Consider the following 16,937-nt stretch of genomic DNA (forward strand, 5'->3'; position numbering starts at 1 on the left):
CTTTCCGGCACTTCTCCAGAGAGGGCTTGCCTTCCTGCATCCATGTGTGTCATTTCTTCCCGAGTGAGACTCGGGCTCCCAACATCAGCACATCTACTCAGATGCTCAGTCCTGTCCTACCTGAGATAGTTGCAGGGTAGCTTTGACCATACCGCTGCAGAAAACCAACCCGCTAAGAAGAATCCAGGATTTCCTCCTTCGCCCAGGGCTTCTTTATCTCCACAGTGTTCTGTAACTGTTGTGAAACCTTGCCCGTCATTTGTTCGGTTTATTCTAATATAGTTGATGGTTTTGATCGCTTGTTAATGATATTTTCCCCAATTGTTTATTGCTAAACTATAGAAATAACTTTTTTTTTTTTCCTGACTGTATCACTTTGCTAAATGTACTAGAAAGTTCAAGTTTCATTGTAGATTCCATAGCGTTTTCTCTGACCCTGGTTTTGTTTTCTGTGAGTAATTGCCTTTGTGCCTTTTCTTCCGTTTTCTCGCGTTAGTGCCCTGAGTAGGACCTCTATGACAATGCTGAGAAGTCCTGAGGGCCGACATACCTGCATTGCTTCCAATCATGGGCCACTATCTTGAGGCCAGGGAATCTGCCTGTCTTGTTCACCAGCCAGCTTAGTGCCTGTACTAGCAAGCTTAGTACATACTGAAATAAGTGGATAACTCATAGATGTATGGCAGGGATATTAACTCGTGTCATATTTCCACATTGTATTGATTGATTGATTGAGATAGAGTCTCACTCTGTCCCCCACGCTGGAGTGCAGTGGTGTGATCATTGCAACCTCAGCCTCCTGGGCTCGGGTGATCATCCCACCTCAGTCTCCCAAGTAGCTGGGGCCACAGGTGTGTGCCACCTTCCCCGGCTAATTTTAAATTTTTTTGTAGAGATGGGGGTCTCACTATGTTGCCCAGGTTGGTCTTGAACTCCTGGGCTTAAGTGTTCTTTCCACCTTGGCCTCCCAAGTGTTGGGATTACAGGTGTGAGCCACCATGCCCAGTCATGTTTTCATTTGTTTTTGTTTATAAATAAAATATTTTCTCTTTGTGTTCACATTCCCATTTGGTAAAATGATAAATATCAAACATACCGCAAACAGGGCTAAAACCAAGTGGATCTGTGGTTTATCGCCTGAGCACCCGCCGTGCCTACCGTGTTTAGGTGGTTTTGCGTTACACTGTTCGCTGTCTCTGAAGTTCTCTGTGGGTTTCTATAAAGACTGTTGGTCATTTTCTTCCAGCAGTTCCAGATGTGCCATAGCCAGTGTCTTAAGGCGCATTTGGAACTGAGCGCACAGTGGGTTTGGTCCGGGCTTACGATGCCGCGTGGCTCGTTTTAGGGGCTGCTCACCAGCGGAGTGGAGTTTGAGTCTCTCCCTGCGGCGCTTTCTCTTCCGGCTGAATCTGGTCTGTACCCAGTGACGCTCGTCGGGGTCCCGCAGACGACTGGAACGATCACTGTGAACGGTAAGGAGAGTCCCTTCATGGTTGCCGCTCAGGAGGGTCTGCTGCACCCTTGCATGGCCTCCGTGAGGTCCAGAGCCGATCGCCCGTCCTGCCAGTCCTAACCAGTTAGAAGATAATGAAGACCGTGTTTCTTCAGGAAGCGTGAAAAACCCTGTTCGTGAGGTGCAGGATGTGTGGTGGTGGGAGGGGTCCTTCCTGTGCTCTGACCCTACTGCCCACGCCCTTCCTCCCGCTGCTTCGTCTCCCTCCAGTGAGCCTTCCTTCCTCCTGCTCCTTCTCGCTGGAACTCCTCAGAGGGTGTCTACACAGGCTGAATCTCCGCCTCTGCAGGGGGCCTTTAACCCTCTGCATCCTGGACTCAGCCCTTTTCACTTCACCAAAACTCCTGTCACAAGCAGTATTTTTTTGGGCTAAATCCAGGGCCTACTTTTCAGTTTTTTTCCCCTAAATTCGCTCCTCAGTGCCCTTTGAGTCCCTGGCTGACCCTCCACTAGGCATGCCCTCTCCTCTGGCTGCTGTGAGCCTGCCCCTCCGGATGCTTTACTGGCTCTCTGGCCTTTCTATTTGGGTCTCTCTTGTCTTCTGCAGCCCACCCATTTCAGCCAGGCCTTCCTCACACCCCACTTCTTTCCTTCCCCACCCCTCATCCTGTGTTCCCTGGCCCTGTTAACTCTTTCTCTTCCACAGGCTACCTTAGGTGATCCCACCAATGCCCTTGACCTTCCTGTCTTCCAGTTCCTCCAATGTGCAGATGATTTCCAGGGCTGGGCTTCTTCCCAGCCTGCACCTCCAGCCCTTCCCAGCTGGCTCCTGAGCACCTCTCATACAATAGGTGCAAACCAGAACTCCCTACCTCGCCTCCCCAAAGCTGCCCCTGCCCCCGTCAAGCCTCCATCTCAGCGCAGGCATCCCCATCAGCCATTTGCCTTAATGGGTTCTTGGGCATCATCCTTGACCCTCGTTGTCTGTCACAGCACCTCCACGTCCCCTCCCTCAGTGCTTCCTGAGAACTGCCACTTCTGTCCACCTCCACTGCCCCTTCCTGTCTTACAGATTATAACTCTTCTAGGGTTTGTCAGAAAAGCATTGGGACTGGTGTTTTTGCCCTGGTTTTGCTTGCTAATAGACCCACTTCCCATCTGTGGCCCAGCAATCTTCCTAGTGCGAATCTGCTCCTGACATCTCTCAACTGGGAGCCTCACAGCTGTCACCAGGCCCTTGTTATCAAGGCCCAGTCTTTAAGTGTTGCTTTGGAGCCCATTGTGGTCTGGCGCCTGCTGGCCTCCGCAACCTCTTCTCTGCCCCTCTGCTCCTACTTCAGTCTCCAAAGACTCTTTAGTTCTGGCAGTTTTCCAGGCTTTCTGAGGCTTTACCTGTGCCGCATTGAGTGCTTATCACTCTGGTTGGCTCCTGGGCTTCCCTCAGTCCTCAGCACAGGCTTCCCTTCCTTCGGGAGCCTTCCTCGGCATGTGCTCGCTGGTCTAGGCCCCTGGTCAGTAGTCTCCTTCCTGACTCTGTGCGATAGATTCCTTACTGGCCCTGGGTGTCTGGCTCAGCTGCAGCTCCATGCCTAGTGTGGAGCCTGGCACACAGTAGGTCTTCAGTATGTGTTTGTTGGCTGGAAGAGCAAACGTTTGCTGGAAGGGTGCTCCCTACGGGTGAGTGAGGCAGGTGTCATTGTAGGTGAGGGTGTGCTGCCCCAAGTAGGAAGATGGAGTGGAGTGGCCGTGGGAGCAAATGACTCTGGGCATGGACCCAGTGGGGAGAGTGGGGTGGTCAGTGACCCTGAGGCTTGAAGGCTAACTAGGGACTATTCAAATGAATGGGGCTGGGCTGTGGGGGGAGTACACAGGGGGCAGAAAGAGAGTTCCAGGCAGAAAGAACAACGTGGTGGTAAGAGAGAACATAGTGCATTTGGGGAACCTGGGGATGGTCAGAGTGGGTGGTCCAGGCCAGGGTGGCAGGAATGAGACAGGCTGGAAGGGAGGCAGAGTGCCGACCTGGGGTCTTACACACTGTGCCAAAGGATGCCGGCTTTCTCCGGAGGGCAGTGGGGCTGCTGCATTCTTTGAAGAGAGATGTGGTCGGGTGGGCCATTCAGAGCCATCCTCAGGATCCAGGACCCCTGTTGAGATGGGAAGGACTGGAGGCAGGGACACCAGTGATCAAGCTTCAGCGATGACCCAGGAAGAAAGGGACAGAGGTAGGACCATAGCCATGGCCTGGCAGTGGAGCATAGGAGATATGAATAGATGAGAGAGGAGTAATGAGGAGTGAAGGGCTTGATTCCGAATAACATGTAGCCCATAGCTAGTGTGTTCACAGATGGGGAGTCAGAGCCTTAGTCACACAGTTCTTAGTTGTTTATCCTGGGTCCACACTAGGGAGTGTTCATTTTTGGCGCGCTTTGGGAACAAAGTCGAAAGGACTGACCTCGTATTATCAGACATTGTAATGTACTATTTGTCATCAGACTTTTGGGTTTTTATGGCAGTTATTTTAAGCAACTGGTAAGAAAAGGAAAATGGTTTAAATTAAGAATTGCAAAACAATGGCTGCTTAGCAGACAAAACCACGTCATACCAGGTTTTATAGAAGGGACATTAGTGCCGGATGTGGTTCTGGGGAGGAGAATGTTTGCCAGTTAAAGATGTCTTTGAAGAGGTATACTTTAGAGGAGGCGTGGCTGCTCTGAATGGGAGTTACGTTGGTAGGGCAGCTTCAGGCTGGCAGGAGGTGAGCGCAGGGCTGATTGAGGCTGTGTAAGGTCCCTGATTTGCCCTTGAGGGAGCGCCTGCCTCTCCTTTTAGTATGGAATAGTTTCATATGAATGCAAAAATGTTGTCACCCTAGGCATCTAGCCACAGGGTATTGTTTAATTTTGTTATAGAGTGAATGTTGTTTATAGTAATTATCTTGTGAAATTTCGAAAGCCATTTTAAAGCTTTGCTTAAACAATTTCAAGTGCTTATCTAACCAGTGGACTTTTTTTTTTTTTAACATGGGAAATTTGCTAATCTTAAATTATGGTGCTTATACACATACAGCACATCTGCCGTTAGCAGCAGCAGCTACAATAACAATTGGCTCGTGAACTTTCATCTTTCAGCAGAAGAGTTTGAAGCATTTTTCAAATACTCATTAAGTCACATTATGTCCTGGGAAATAATATTAATGTTCTCGTTTTAGAGATGGATAAATCTGAAACGCAAATGAGTAAAGGGGTGAGAGACTGATTATTAAGGAGACATTTATGGTTTACAAGGACCTTCACTTATATAGTCTTTCATTTGGACCCAGGCCAGCCTTGTGTAACAGGAATGCAGATGCTGTTATCCTCCCCATCACCTACAAGGCCAGTGAGGGTCACGGGGTTGAGGGCGGGAGTGTGGGTGAGTGCCGGCGGGCCCTGGGCAACTTCAGAACTCAGGTCTTCTGGAGAGGAGCCCCGTGCTCTTCGCACTGCTTCGGCCGTGGGTGTGAGACCCAAAGCCTTGCCAGTGGAGTGAAGATGCTCATTTTCTGTTCCAGGTTACCATACCACGGTCTTCGGCGTGTTCAGTGACTGTTTGCTGGATAACCTGCCGGGAGTAAAAACCAGTGGCTCCACAGTTGAAGTCATTCCCGCTTTGCCGAGACTACAGATCAGCACCTCTCTGCCCAGGTAGTGTGTACGACGGTCACAGACCAGAGCGGCTCTGAGGCATCATTGTTTTTTTTGGTCCTCTCTCTCTCTCTATTTTTTAATGGCACAAAGAGCCTGTAATTCTTATGACTAGAATATAGGTGAAGGATTTCTTTAACATAAGCAACATCAATATGCTTTGCTTAAAACGAATTAGAACAAACTTGAAATCTCTCTTACCATGATCAGAAGAGAATGTGAAATTAGCCTTGGAATCATAATTCTTTTGAAAAACAAAATTAGGGAATTTAGGAATTCCCTTAAAAATATAGGGAATTTTGGCCAGGCGTGGTGGCTCATGCCTGTAATCCCAGCACTTTGGGAGGCCGAGGCAGGTGGATCATGAGGTCAGGCGATTGAGACCATCCTGGCTAACACGGTAAAACCCCATCTGTACTAAAAAAAAAAAAAAAAAAAAAAAAAAAAAAAAAAAAAATTAGCCGGGTGTGGTGGCAGGCACCAGTAGTCCCAGGTACTTGGGGGGCTGAGGCAAAAGAATGGCATGAATGTGGGAGGCAGAGCTTGCAGTGAGCCGAGATCGTGCCACTGCACTCCAGCCTGGGTGACAGAGCGAGACTCCATCTCAAAAAAAAGGGGGGGGGGATTTTAATTAAACTTTTATATTATATTATTTAATTAATTAATTTTTTGAGACAGAGTCCCTCTCTGTTGCCCAGGCTGGAGTGCAGTGTTGTGATCTTGGCTCACTGCAACCTCCACCTCCCAGGTTCAAGCGATCCTCCCACCTCAGCCTCCTGAGTAGCTGGGACTACAAGTTCCCACCACTATGTCTGGCTAATTTTTGTATTTTTTGTGGAGATGGGGTTTCGCCATGTTGCCCGGGCTGGTCTCGAACTCCTGGGTTCAAACAATCCACCCATCTTGGCCTCCCAAAGTGCTGGGATTATAGGTGTGAGCCACCGTGCTCAGCCAACTCTTATCTTCTAAGAAATAGTTTTGATCTTACTTGTTTTTTAGCATTATAGGAAAACATAAAGAAGAAAGAAAAAGAAATCTCATGAGTCCCAGAAGCAATTAGTATAAATAATTTGTTGTGATATTTCCTTCCAGTGTTTTATCCATCCTATTTAAAAATAAGTATTTGAATAGTTGAGATTACACGACATCATATATGGTATTATAGGTTACTTTTTGCATAACCACATAATGTAAGCTTTTCTTCATGCTTTTACAAATTCTGGAGAAAATTCAATTTTAATTGCTTCAGCAAAGCGTATCATAAAGATATCTCAAAATTGCATACCCATTAATTTCCTTGCTATTGGAATTTGGGATGTTCTCAGTTTTTTTTTTTTTTTTTGACAGAGACTTGCTCTGTTGCCCAGGCTGGAGTGCCGTGGCACAATCTTGGCTCACTGCAACCTCCACCTCCTAGGTTCAAGCAATTCTCCTGCTTCAGCCTCCAGAGTAGCTGGGATTATAGGTACCCGCCACCATGCCCAGCTAATTTTTGTGTTTTTAGTAGAGATGGAGCTTTGCCACATTGGTCAGGCTGGTCTCAAACTCCTGACCTCAAGTGATCTGCCCGCCTCTGCCTCCCAAAGTGCTGGGATTATAGGCACGAGCTACCACGCCCAGCCTGTTCTTAATTTTTGCACTTACGAATAATACTTAACGGATACCCTTTTGGCCATTTTTATCAAATGTGTCTTGGGATTTTCTGAAATGTTTTTAAAGCCCATTCATGTGTTTAATAGGCACTTTCATTTGCCAGTTGCTGTGCTGGGTACTAGGGCTGTAGCAGTGATCATGACAGTGCTGGTCTCTGTCCTCATGGGAATTTCTGTCAAGCGGGGAAATTGACAAGTCGCGGAATAATCACAGTGCACTGTCCTCAGGACTCTGATGGGGGAGGTCCCACGTGCTGGGGGAGGTCACGAACTCAGGGAAGAGTTCTTCCAGGAGGCAACACCAAGCTCGATGTGGGGGAGGGGGAACTGGCTGGGTACAGGGGCAGGCAGGGCGGTCTTCTGACAGAGAAAAGAGAGGTGGAGACACTGACGTATAACTGGGGAATAAAATGAAACACAGACAACATTTACTGGAAAGGGATCATAGACCTGAGTGTAAAAGCTGAAAGTATCTAACTTCTAGAAGAAAATAAAGGAAAATTACCATGACCTTGAATTGGGCAGAGTTCTTTGATGTGACACCAAAAGCAGGATCCCTGGAAGAAAACATTGCAGCTTGGACTTCATCAAAATTAAAAGCTTTTACGCTTCCAAAGATACCATTAAGAGAATGAAAGTTACAGCCTGGAAGAAAATATTTGCATATTAAATATCTGATAAAGAGCTTATATTCACGTTAAGAACTCTTAAAACTTAATAAAAAGAAGATGTACAACCTAATTTTAAAAATGGACAAGAAATATGAGTAGCTGTTTCACCACAAGGTATACAAATAGCTCGTAAGCAACCTGGAAGGATGGTGGACATCTTTAGTCTCTGGACTGGCACCACGTGAGGCTCCAGTTCACACCCGCTCAGGGGGCTCACGAGAGCAGGGCTGCAAGGAGACGCTGGATGCCTCATGCGAGGCCGATAGGGATGCTGATGGGACACCCCTTTTGAATACACATTGGCAGTTTCTTCAGAAGTTACACATAAGTTTACCATATGACCCAACAGTTCCACTCCTAGGTACCTGCTCAAGACACCGGAACACATATGTTGACACAGAAACCTGTGCGCGAGTGTTCCTAGCAGCATCGTTCACAGTCAGAAAACTGGAAAGGGCCCAGATGGCCATCAGCTGGTGAATGGTCAGCAGAATGCGGTGCGTCCCTGCAGTGGAACACCACTCCACAACGAAGGGACCAAGGAGCACGCGCCCCAGTGCAGACCAGCCTCAGAGGCGAGTTGCTGAGTGCAAGAAGCCAGATGCGAGAGGTGCAGAGCGTGAGTCCTGTGATGTGAAACATCCAGAAAGCAGGTCTCTAGCGGCGGGACACAGCTCAGCGGCTGCCTGAGGCTGCCAGTGGTGTGGGGACTAAACTGATTGGAAGTACTCCTGTGGCATCTCTTTGGGGTGCTGCAAGTGTTTTAAAATTGGGTATCAGGCCGGGCCCTGTGGCTCAACGCCTGTAATCCCAGCACTTTGGGAGGCCGAGGCCGGCAGATCACCTGAGGTCAGGAGTTCAAGACCAGCCTGGCCAACATGGTGAAACCCCGTCTCTACTAAAAAAATACAGAAATTAGCTGGGCGTGGTTGCAGGCGCCCATAATCCCAGCTACTTGGGAGGCTGAGGCAGGAGAATCGCTTGAACCTCGGAGGCAGAGGTTGCAGAAAGCCCGAGATCGCACCACTGCACTCCAGCCTGGGGGACAAAGAGCGAGACTTCGTCTCAAAACAAAAACAAAACAAAACAAAACAAAAAAACACTGGGTATCAGTGATGTATAAATTTACCAAAAATTATTGCATTGCATACTTAAGCTAGGTGGATTTTATATCTCCACACACTGTTTAGAAAGATGAATTTTGGCAAGACTTCAGTGTTGGATGGACACATGATTTCCGCTGAGCCTGCCACCAGGACTTCCCGGGCCTGGACACTTCTGAGCCCATTAGCTTGAACAGCCAGACACGCAGACTCCCAGCTCTGGCTTTGGCTGCTGAATTCTGCCACTGCTGTCTGTAGAACTGTGGCAGCCAGTGGGCGCTAGGCTAGGAAGGACAGCAGCTTCAGCTACAGTTTCATGGCACGTGCTTGCAGGCCTGTACAGAGCACAAGCCGCCCAACAAAAGCTGGAGGTGAGCCTGGAGAGCTCATAAAGGAGATCGCGGCTCCGGCTCCAGCTTAGCGAGCCCCAGCCAGCGCTCCAGCAAAAGGGCAGGGGGTGGCTTAAGGCGAAGAAATGCTAAGGGCAGCTATTACCAAAAGGGAAACATAACTTGAGAAGAGGTACTTTAACTTTGTCATTTGGCTAATGACATTTGGCTAATAAGGCCTCCCCGAGGGTCGCTGCCAGCTGTAAAAGGCAGTGAAGAAAGCAGGTCCTCTAGCTGCTTCTCTTTGCCCACCCCACATTTTTCTCCTGTGTTTAGAATCGTTTCCAAAGATAATGCCTCTGACCCCCCATTTTTATTGTCCCGTGGATGCAGTGTGACGGGGGTGCATGCACGCTCTGGTACCTGCTACCTCAAAACAAGAAGATGTGCCGCTGTCGGCGGCCACCACGGCACTGAGCCTGGGCCCTTGGGAGGAAAGTGGATCCCAGCAGGTCCTGCTGAGGACCAGGGGCTGGAGGAGAGGGTCCAGTGGAACCGATTCGGAGTTAAAATGTTTGTTTTTTATTTCTTATTTTAAAACATTGTATATAATGTATATATTTTTCTAAGGTGACTTCCTGAAATAAAATGTGATTATTCTTTGAGTTTTGATTGTTATTAATCTAATATGAACATTCCAGTGACTTATTCATTAAATTTACTCATAAACATTTATTGACACCTACCATGTGCTTTAGGCCCTATGCTATAGGACTAGCAATTAATAAAATGCAATGAATAAAAAATGCCCTCGACCTAGGCTGCTTCCCTTGTATGAGTTAACAGTCTGGAAGGAGGTACTCAGACTAACTAGAGTCAAATTTGCTGACTGGCCCTGTAATATAAAAACAAAGCAGAGGTTGACCCTGTCTTTGGGGTTCAGAAGGCTTCATAGAAGATATGGTATTCTACTGAGCCTGACAAGATCCACGACACTTGGTCAGATAATCACGCGTGGAAGAAAACGCAGAGGGAACGAGTCAACCAATCCAACAAATACAGACCCTGGTGCAGGAGAATTCGGTGCTGTGACGAAAACACAGCGGGTCAGATGAGATGAGATGTCCAGAAGAGGCAGGCCTTCAGAGACAGAAGGCAGGTCACTTTGCGAAGCAGCGTCAGATGGCGAGGCCTGCTTTGCAGGGAGCTTCTCAGGAAAGGCCTCTGCCGAGGAGACACGCAGAGGAGCGGAGCCGGTAAGCAGTGGGTGGGACGCGGCAGAGAGCATTCCAGGATGGGAGTTGGAGGCGCCCAGATGGAGCCTGGCAGGAGTGGTGCCTTGAGCACTGACAGTGACGAGGGCTGAGGTCAGGAGCAGGTGGCCTGATGGTGTCTCCTGTGGAAATGCGTTGTCCCGCCTTTTCCATGGCCAGGCAGCCATGCACAGGGTGAGGCTCACCAGGAGGCAGCCGTGAAGTGTGCAGCAGGCCACTCTGTCCCAGGCCCATTTTGATTACTGCTAGGGTGCTTTTCTGTGTTGCACAGTGGTTCAAGTTTGAGACGCTTATTAATTTGTTCAATACATACTTAGTGAGTACCTGCTGTGTGCCAGGTGCCTGGCTAGGTAGGAGCTGATAATGCAGAGATAAAAATACTGTCACGGCTGGGTGCGGTGGCTCACGCCTGTAATCCTAGCACTTTGGGAGGCCGAGACAGGCGGATCACCTGAGGTCAGGAGTTCGAGACCAGCCTGGCCAACATGGCCAAATTCCATCTCTACTAAAAATACAAAAAAATTAGCTGGGCCTGGTGGCATGAGCCTATAATCCTAGCTACTCGGGAGGCTGAGGCAGGAGAACTGCTTGAACCTGGGAGGTGGAGGTTGCAATGAGTGGAGATTGCACCACTGCGCTTCAGCATGAGTGACAGAGCAAGACTATCTCAAAAAAAAAAAAAAAAAAAAAAAAAAAAATTGTCCCTGTCTTGAAAAACCCTTTGGTCCAGTGCAGGGGTGGGGAGTGCAGAGCTACAGGAAGGGCAGCTGAGCCCACAGAATGCTCGGGGGACACAGGCGTGCCAAGCTTCAGACACTGGTGATTTCCCCTTGTAGTTCCTTTGCTGCTCAGACCCAGGGGCTGACTCATCCAACACAGACCACATAATAGGGGCCATCTCCTTAAACAAGAGAGTCTCGTTGGCATAGACCTTACTCCCACCTCCCACAGTTTGCCCGTAGTCCCACATTGGAGTTTCTCTCTGCCAAGAAGCTCCTGGTCCCCCCTCCTCCTAGGAGACTGGACCTGACCTTTGCCCAACCTCTGCAGCCCCTCCTTGGGGGCCTGACCTTGGCTGGAGTGGGGTCCCTGCTGCCATCTCTTTAGTGCCATGGCTTGTTCAGAACTCAGCTCCTTTTCAGTGCCAGCCCGAGTCCTACCCAAGCTCCACTGCTCATGACAACTGGGACGCTGCAGCTGGGACCGTCAGGGCCTGTGTCAGGCCCAGGCCCTGTGACTTTCCGGTCAAGCATTGTTTTGTTTTGTCTCAAAATCCTGTTGTTTGAGACACAAAATCCTGAGTCTTGGCCATGTTTTATTTTTTTCCTGATACCTTCTCTGCAAATCCATATTGACTACAAACTTTTGCTTGAGAAAGGCTGCCTGCTAAAAGATGGGAAGAAGCCCTTTGTGGTAAGGACACAAATCCAATTTTCCTTCCTTGACAGAGGAAGTTTATTTCTTGACTCATGAACATTAAAGATACTTAAATTCCAAGGAGCTCACCTTGATTTATGATGCAATTATTTCACCAAGATTTGGTTTGGATGCAGAAGCTCCTCTGTCAGAGTCTGCATCTGGAAGCCCCCAGGAAACATGTGCCCAGTGCTGTGAGCTTGGCTTGTGTTAAGCAGCATTTCTTGCCTTGGATGGCAGAGGTATGAGTCTGGAGCATTCTTTTCTGTCCTTCGGACCAAGTAGTGTGTGACACCAAGTGCTCCCATGGCATGGGAAGCAGATCCAACTCCGATCCTGTGCGCTGTGACCGGGAGCAGGGCCGGGAGGAGCTGGGCATCGGAAAGACTGCTGGAGAGTGTCTGGGGTGGGGTGGTCCACAGTCCACTTAGTTGACTTCATGAGCCATTTCTTGTTGCACTAAGCACACGATGTTGGCTCAAGTATGTTGGACTAATTGTGGCTCTCTGTGGAAATCCTTCAGGGACAGGAAGAAGGTAGTGGGGTACTCAGGAAACCTTCAGGCCCCAGGAGAACATGTCGGCCTCTCCACTCTAGCCACCTTCTCTGGCTGCCCCTTTGTTCTGTGGCCAGACTTCTCCAGGGAGCCATGTGTGTTTAACCTCACCTGTCACATGCCTCTATTTGTCGTCCGCTGGTATTTGTTCCCATTGTGCTACCAGATATATTTTCTCTGTGATCACCAGTGACCTCCTTCCCAACCCACTGATCGCAGCCTGTGGGTTGGGAAGGACACAACCAGGACAGTTAACATTGTGGATTCAGCTAAAGTCAGTAGAAGTCAGGCGAGGGCTTACAGGCTGAGAGCTTGAGTGCGGGAGCCTCAGGGAGGCCCTAGCCTCTGCGCTGCATGTTCATCTGGCTTGGCTGCATTGGCCTGTCCTGTAGTCCAGGGCCTCACCTGACTGGTGTGAGGATGGAGCCCCACAGATACTGCCTGACCCCAGGGCCTGGCCCAGCTGCCCTCGTGTGACACCAGGTGTTGGTGGGCATTCCTCACGGTTTGTACCTGTAGGAAGAGGTCTGTGGGACAGCCTCTCATTTCTCTTTGACCTCAGCTCTCATGTTGTCAGCTGGAATGGTTGGTATACGTTTTCCTCTTAAATCTGTGGATTTTCCCAAGGCACTTCTAAGCATGACATTTTTTAGATTTTGAGAGAACAGTGCCCTCATGGTTTATTTGAATCAATTCATTGTTTAATTTTTATCCTCCAAACTTAGTAATGAAGTATTTTTATGCTTCACATATGCATGAGAAATGAACGCTGAGTGAGGGTGTTCATGTTTATGACACACAAAGACCTGGACGTGTCTCATGAGGAAAGCATGAGGCATGTGGCAGCTCATTTTCCATTCCTGATAGCTGGGTACTGAACTCCGTGTGTGAAGCCAAGATTTCATAGCCCCCGTTTCTGAAATGCATGAGTATGGTGATTTTTCTGCCTGATGTGAGTAATTCTAAAATGGCCTGGCTTCTTCCTTATTTCTTCTTTAAATTTCTTCTTATTATTTTAGATCTGCACATTCATTGCAACCTTCTTCTGGTGATGAAATATCTACTAATGTATCTGTCCAGCTTTACAATGGAGAAAGTCAGCAACTAATCATTAAGTTGGAAAATATTGGAATGGAACCATTGGAGAAACTGGAGGTCACCTCGAAAGTTCTCACCACTAAAGGTAGGTATCGTGAGCAGCTTTGACCCTGGGAGTGTTTGGATTGTTTACTTGTAGAAGAGATACTTTAAATACTCCGTTTTCAGAGAATCTAAAAACTTTGTGGATTCAGTTAAAGTCAGTAGAAGTCAGGCAAGGGCTTGCAGGCTGAGAGCTTGAGTGCAGAAGCCTCGGGGAGGCTTGGTGCCGTCATGACAGTGGGAAACCAGTTCTTCATGAAAGACACTCAGCAGAGGACGGCGGGACCAAGCACACACCTCTGTATCCCCAGTGCCCTTTCCCAGGCCTCAACATCCATCAGCTACTCAGCAGAACTATTTCTTCAATGAATGGGAGAGAAGCATTAGCAGGCCTGGGAGGAGTCTGTTTGGGATCCCACCCGTAATGCATCCGGCTCATGTAGTTTGGGGTCAGGGAACCTGTGTTGAAATTAGGACTTCACCATTTACTAGCTTAGCTATTTGCCCTTGGGGAACTGCTACTACTGTGCCTCGATTTCCTCTTGGATAAATAGGGGAGGTAGTATTTAGCACATACATTACAAGACTGAACTAGGGAGGTTGTGTTTGGCAGGACACCTGGTGTGTCAGAGGCTAGTGAGTGCATTGATCAAAGGAGCAGTGTGTTGTATAGGAGGAGGGAAAGGTATCAAGAGTAATATGTGGAAATAAAACTGGGTAATGTAATACAGTTAGAGAAATTGTAGACTAGTGAGACCAGACAGAGGATGAAAAAGAGAAAGCAAGTTAGCAGGCTTTTGGGGGTGTTTTACGTGCTTTTGACGTATGGGTGAGATGAACCAGGCATACAATGGGAGTTTGACTGGTTCTGGTTAAGTTTCCAGTAGACGATGTACTAATCACACGTTACTTCCTGGCAGAGGGCTCCCTCCCCATGCTAATGACATTCTAATGTGAAAAACCAAGTTTATTAGGGGTAGAGCCACAGACCCTCTGGTTAGTTCCAGCTTGAGGGAAGGCCCAGGGCTGAGCTTGGAGGAATTTGCAGGCAAAGAATTATGTCATGAGAGGATGAGTTTGGAGTGTGTAAGAAAGGGTGAATTTGGGCTTGTACCACTCTGGAGAATTTCAGGGTATCTTGTATTCCCGTATTTCTTCCACTGATTTTGATAGAAATCTGTGTCTGTAGGAAGTAAAGCATGAAGCTTTGCATCTGCATTGTCTAACCCATTCTCCCGGTGGGTCCGTGTCTGCCCTGGAAGGAGCCTTGCCCTGGGGAGTGACCCAGGCCTGTCCTTTAGTGATTCGTGTGCATGGTCATGGGACGGGAGCTGTGGGGCAGCTCACCTTGTGTTCTTGCTCAGGAGGGCCAGGTGTGCCTAGAGCAGGGAGTGGGGGTGGAGCAGGAACACCTCTAGCTTCTCGGTGCACATTCATTTTATTTTTTCTTGTCTTGAATCCTTCCCTTTTTGGTGGGATGTTTTTTCCTTTTTCCTTTCAGTGCTAGTCACACAACATGGAGTAACAAGTATATTTTTTATTGAGCGAGGCCATAAGTGGCAAATTGTTACATGCTAAATAGTTATTAAAAATGCAAGTCTGATGTGTTCATCTTACTACCTTGCCCCTGAGGAGTGGTTCTTGCACTCATCTAAGGCTTTGCTTCAGCCCTAAGGAGGTCACAGTGAGGTGGTCCCATCCCCTGGGAAGCCAGGGCCCAGTATAGAACCTGCTGGCAGTTGTTAACTTGGCATGGTTTCTGCACAAAGATGGCAGAAGAGTAGCATTTTTATTCTACTCTTTCTCTTGAAATCTCCCCCGAACAACAAAGTATGAAGAAACAGTGAAAATAAAACCATTCCCTGTGAAACAAGGAAGTCATTTCAACCCCACGCAACAAAGCATCGGCTACAAGTGTCGTGAAAGCTGGGTTAGAGGGAGGGCGAGAGTGGAAGTGGGACTCTGGGAGGACTAAGGGAAAACTGTTCCCCGAGAGTAGGCATCACAGCACCCAAAAGTACCCCAACAATGAAAGCCAGGCAGAGGGGCCTGGGCAGGCGCCTAGAGCAGCAGGAATGCAGAACCCTTTTCTGTGCCAGGTCTTTGGCCAAGAGAGGGGAGGCCAGGGGTGGGAGGGGAAGGAGGCGGTGGATCTCACTGATCACAGAACCTGTGTGTGAAAGGCTTCACTGCAAGCCTCACCTGCATTTTCAACAATAAAAACATGGGCGGCCTGCCTCTGGGATAAGGGAACTAGTGGCATAGCAGCCCAAGCCAAGCTGGATCACAGCTGTCGGGGCTGTGTCCCTCCTTGTGTCATTCCTAGTCCAGGCAGGAGACAGGTCACACCAGAACAGAAAGAATCGCTATGAACAATGGCCGACAAGTGCGAAGCATTTGAGAGGCAAAGATAATGTAAAGCAATAGGAGGTGTGAGGAGGGAGGCAGCTCCTGCCCTGTGCCGGGGCAGCCTGTGAAGAGGTTGGACTAGTGTGGCCTAGAAGTTGAGAAGAAGTACCCAGGAGCGGCAACTGAGACCTCAGAGGAGTGGCCTGACTCCGGTGCTGGAGTCTCTGAGCTCGGGGCACCTAGACCTCTGGGGAGGGCACCGTCTGGCCCTGCTGTTCTGTAAAATAACACTAAGAATGGTACCTACGTCTCATTGATTTAACTGAGAATTAAATGAGATAATACGTATGAAGCACTTGGGACAGTGCTTGGCGCATAAGCACTCAGATTTGTTCTCACACAGGTTACTACTTGCTGTCGTTTAGGTGTGTGTCCCCTGCACCTCTCATGTTGAAATATCATACCCAGTGTTAGCAGGGGGCCTGGTGGGAGGTTTTGGGTCATGGGGGTGGATCTCTCATGAATAGCTGGGTACTCGAATCATGGGAATGAATGAGTTCTCACTCTGTTAGTTCTCATTAGTGCTGGTGCCTCCTCCCTTCTCCTCCCTCACTGTGTGACCTCCTGCTCCCGTTTTGCTCTCTGCCATGAATGGAAGCTTCCTCAGGCCCTCATCGGAAGCAGAGGCCAGTACTATGTTTGTATAGGATGTGGAATTGTGGGCTCAAATAAAACCTCTTCTCCCTGTCAATTAGCCAGCCTCAGGTATTCCTTTATAGCAGTGCAAAATGAACTAATGTACTGCTACTGTTGCCGCTGCTGCCACCACAACCACCAGTATCACCAGTGCCACCACCACCACTACTACTATCATCGCCACCACCACCATCACTATCATCACCACCATCACCATCATCACTACCATCACTGTCACTACCATTATCACCACCACTGTCACCATCACTACCACTATCACCACCAACACCACCACCAACACCACCACCGCCATCACCATCACTACCAATATCACCACCACCACCACCACCACCATTGTCACCATCACTACCACTATCACCATCACCACCACCGTCACTACCACTGTCATTATCACCACCACCCCTGCCATCACCACCACCACTGCCATCACCACCACCACCATCACTGCCACTGTCATTGTCACCACCACCATCACCATCATCACCACCATCACCATCAACACCACTATCACCATCACTACTACTATCACCATCACCACTACCATCACTACCATCACTACCATTACTGTCACTACCATTATCACCACCACCGTCA

General features: G+C 48.7%; 1 protein-coding gene across 3 annotated transcripts in view; it reads left to right on the forward strand.

Annotated features, from left to right (window-relative positions):
* The window catches only part of TRAPPC9 (trafficking protein particle complex 9), a 735,254-nt gene that overhangs the window by 168,364 nt on the left and 549,953 nt on the right, over positions 1–16,937 (forward strand). For all 3 annotated transcript variants that reach the window (XM_030937644.1, XM_030937642.1, XM_030937643.1), the window contains 3 exons: positions 1,346–1,472; positions 5,004–5,136; positions 13,157–13,320. In XM_030937644.1, the coding sequence (XP_030793504.1) occupies positions 1,346–1,472; positions 5,004–5,136; positions 13,157–13,320 (424 nt within the window). The remainder of the gene's footprint in view (positions 1–1,345; positions 1,473–5,003; positions 5,137–13,156; positions 13,321–16,937) is intronic.

Source organism: Rhinopithecus roxellana, chromosome 9 (assembly GCF_007565055.1).
Source record: "Rhinopithecus roxellana isolate Shanxi Qingling chromosome 9, ASM756505v1, whole genome shotgun sequence".
Classification (NCBI taxonomy): Eukaryota; Metazoa; Chordata; class Mammalia; order Primates; family Cercopithecidae; genus Rhinopithecus; species Rhinopithecus roxellana.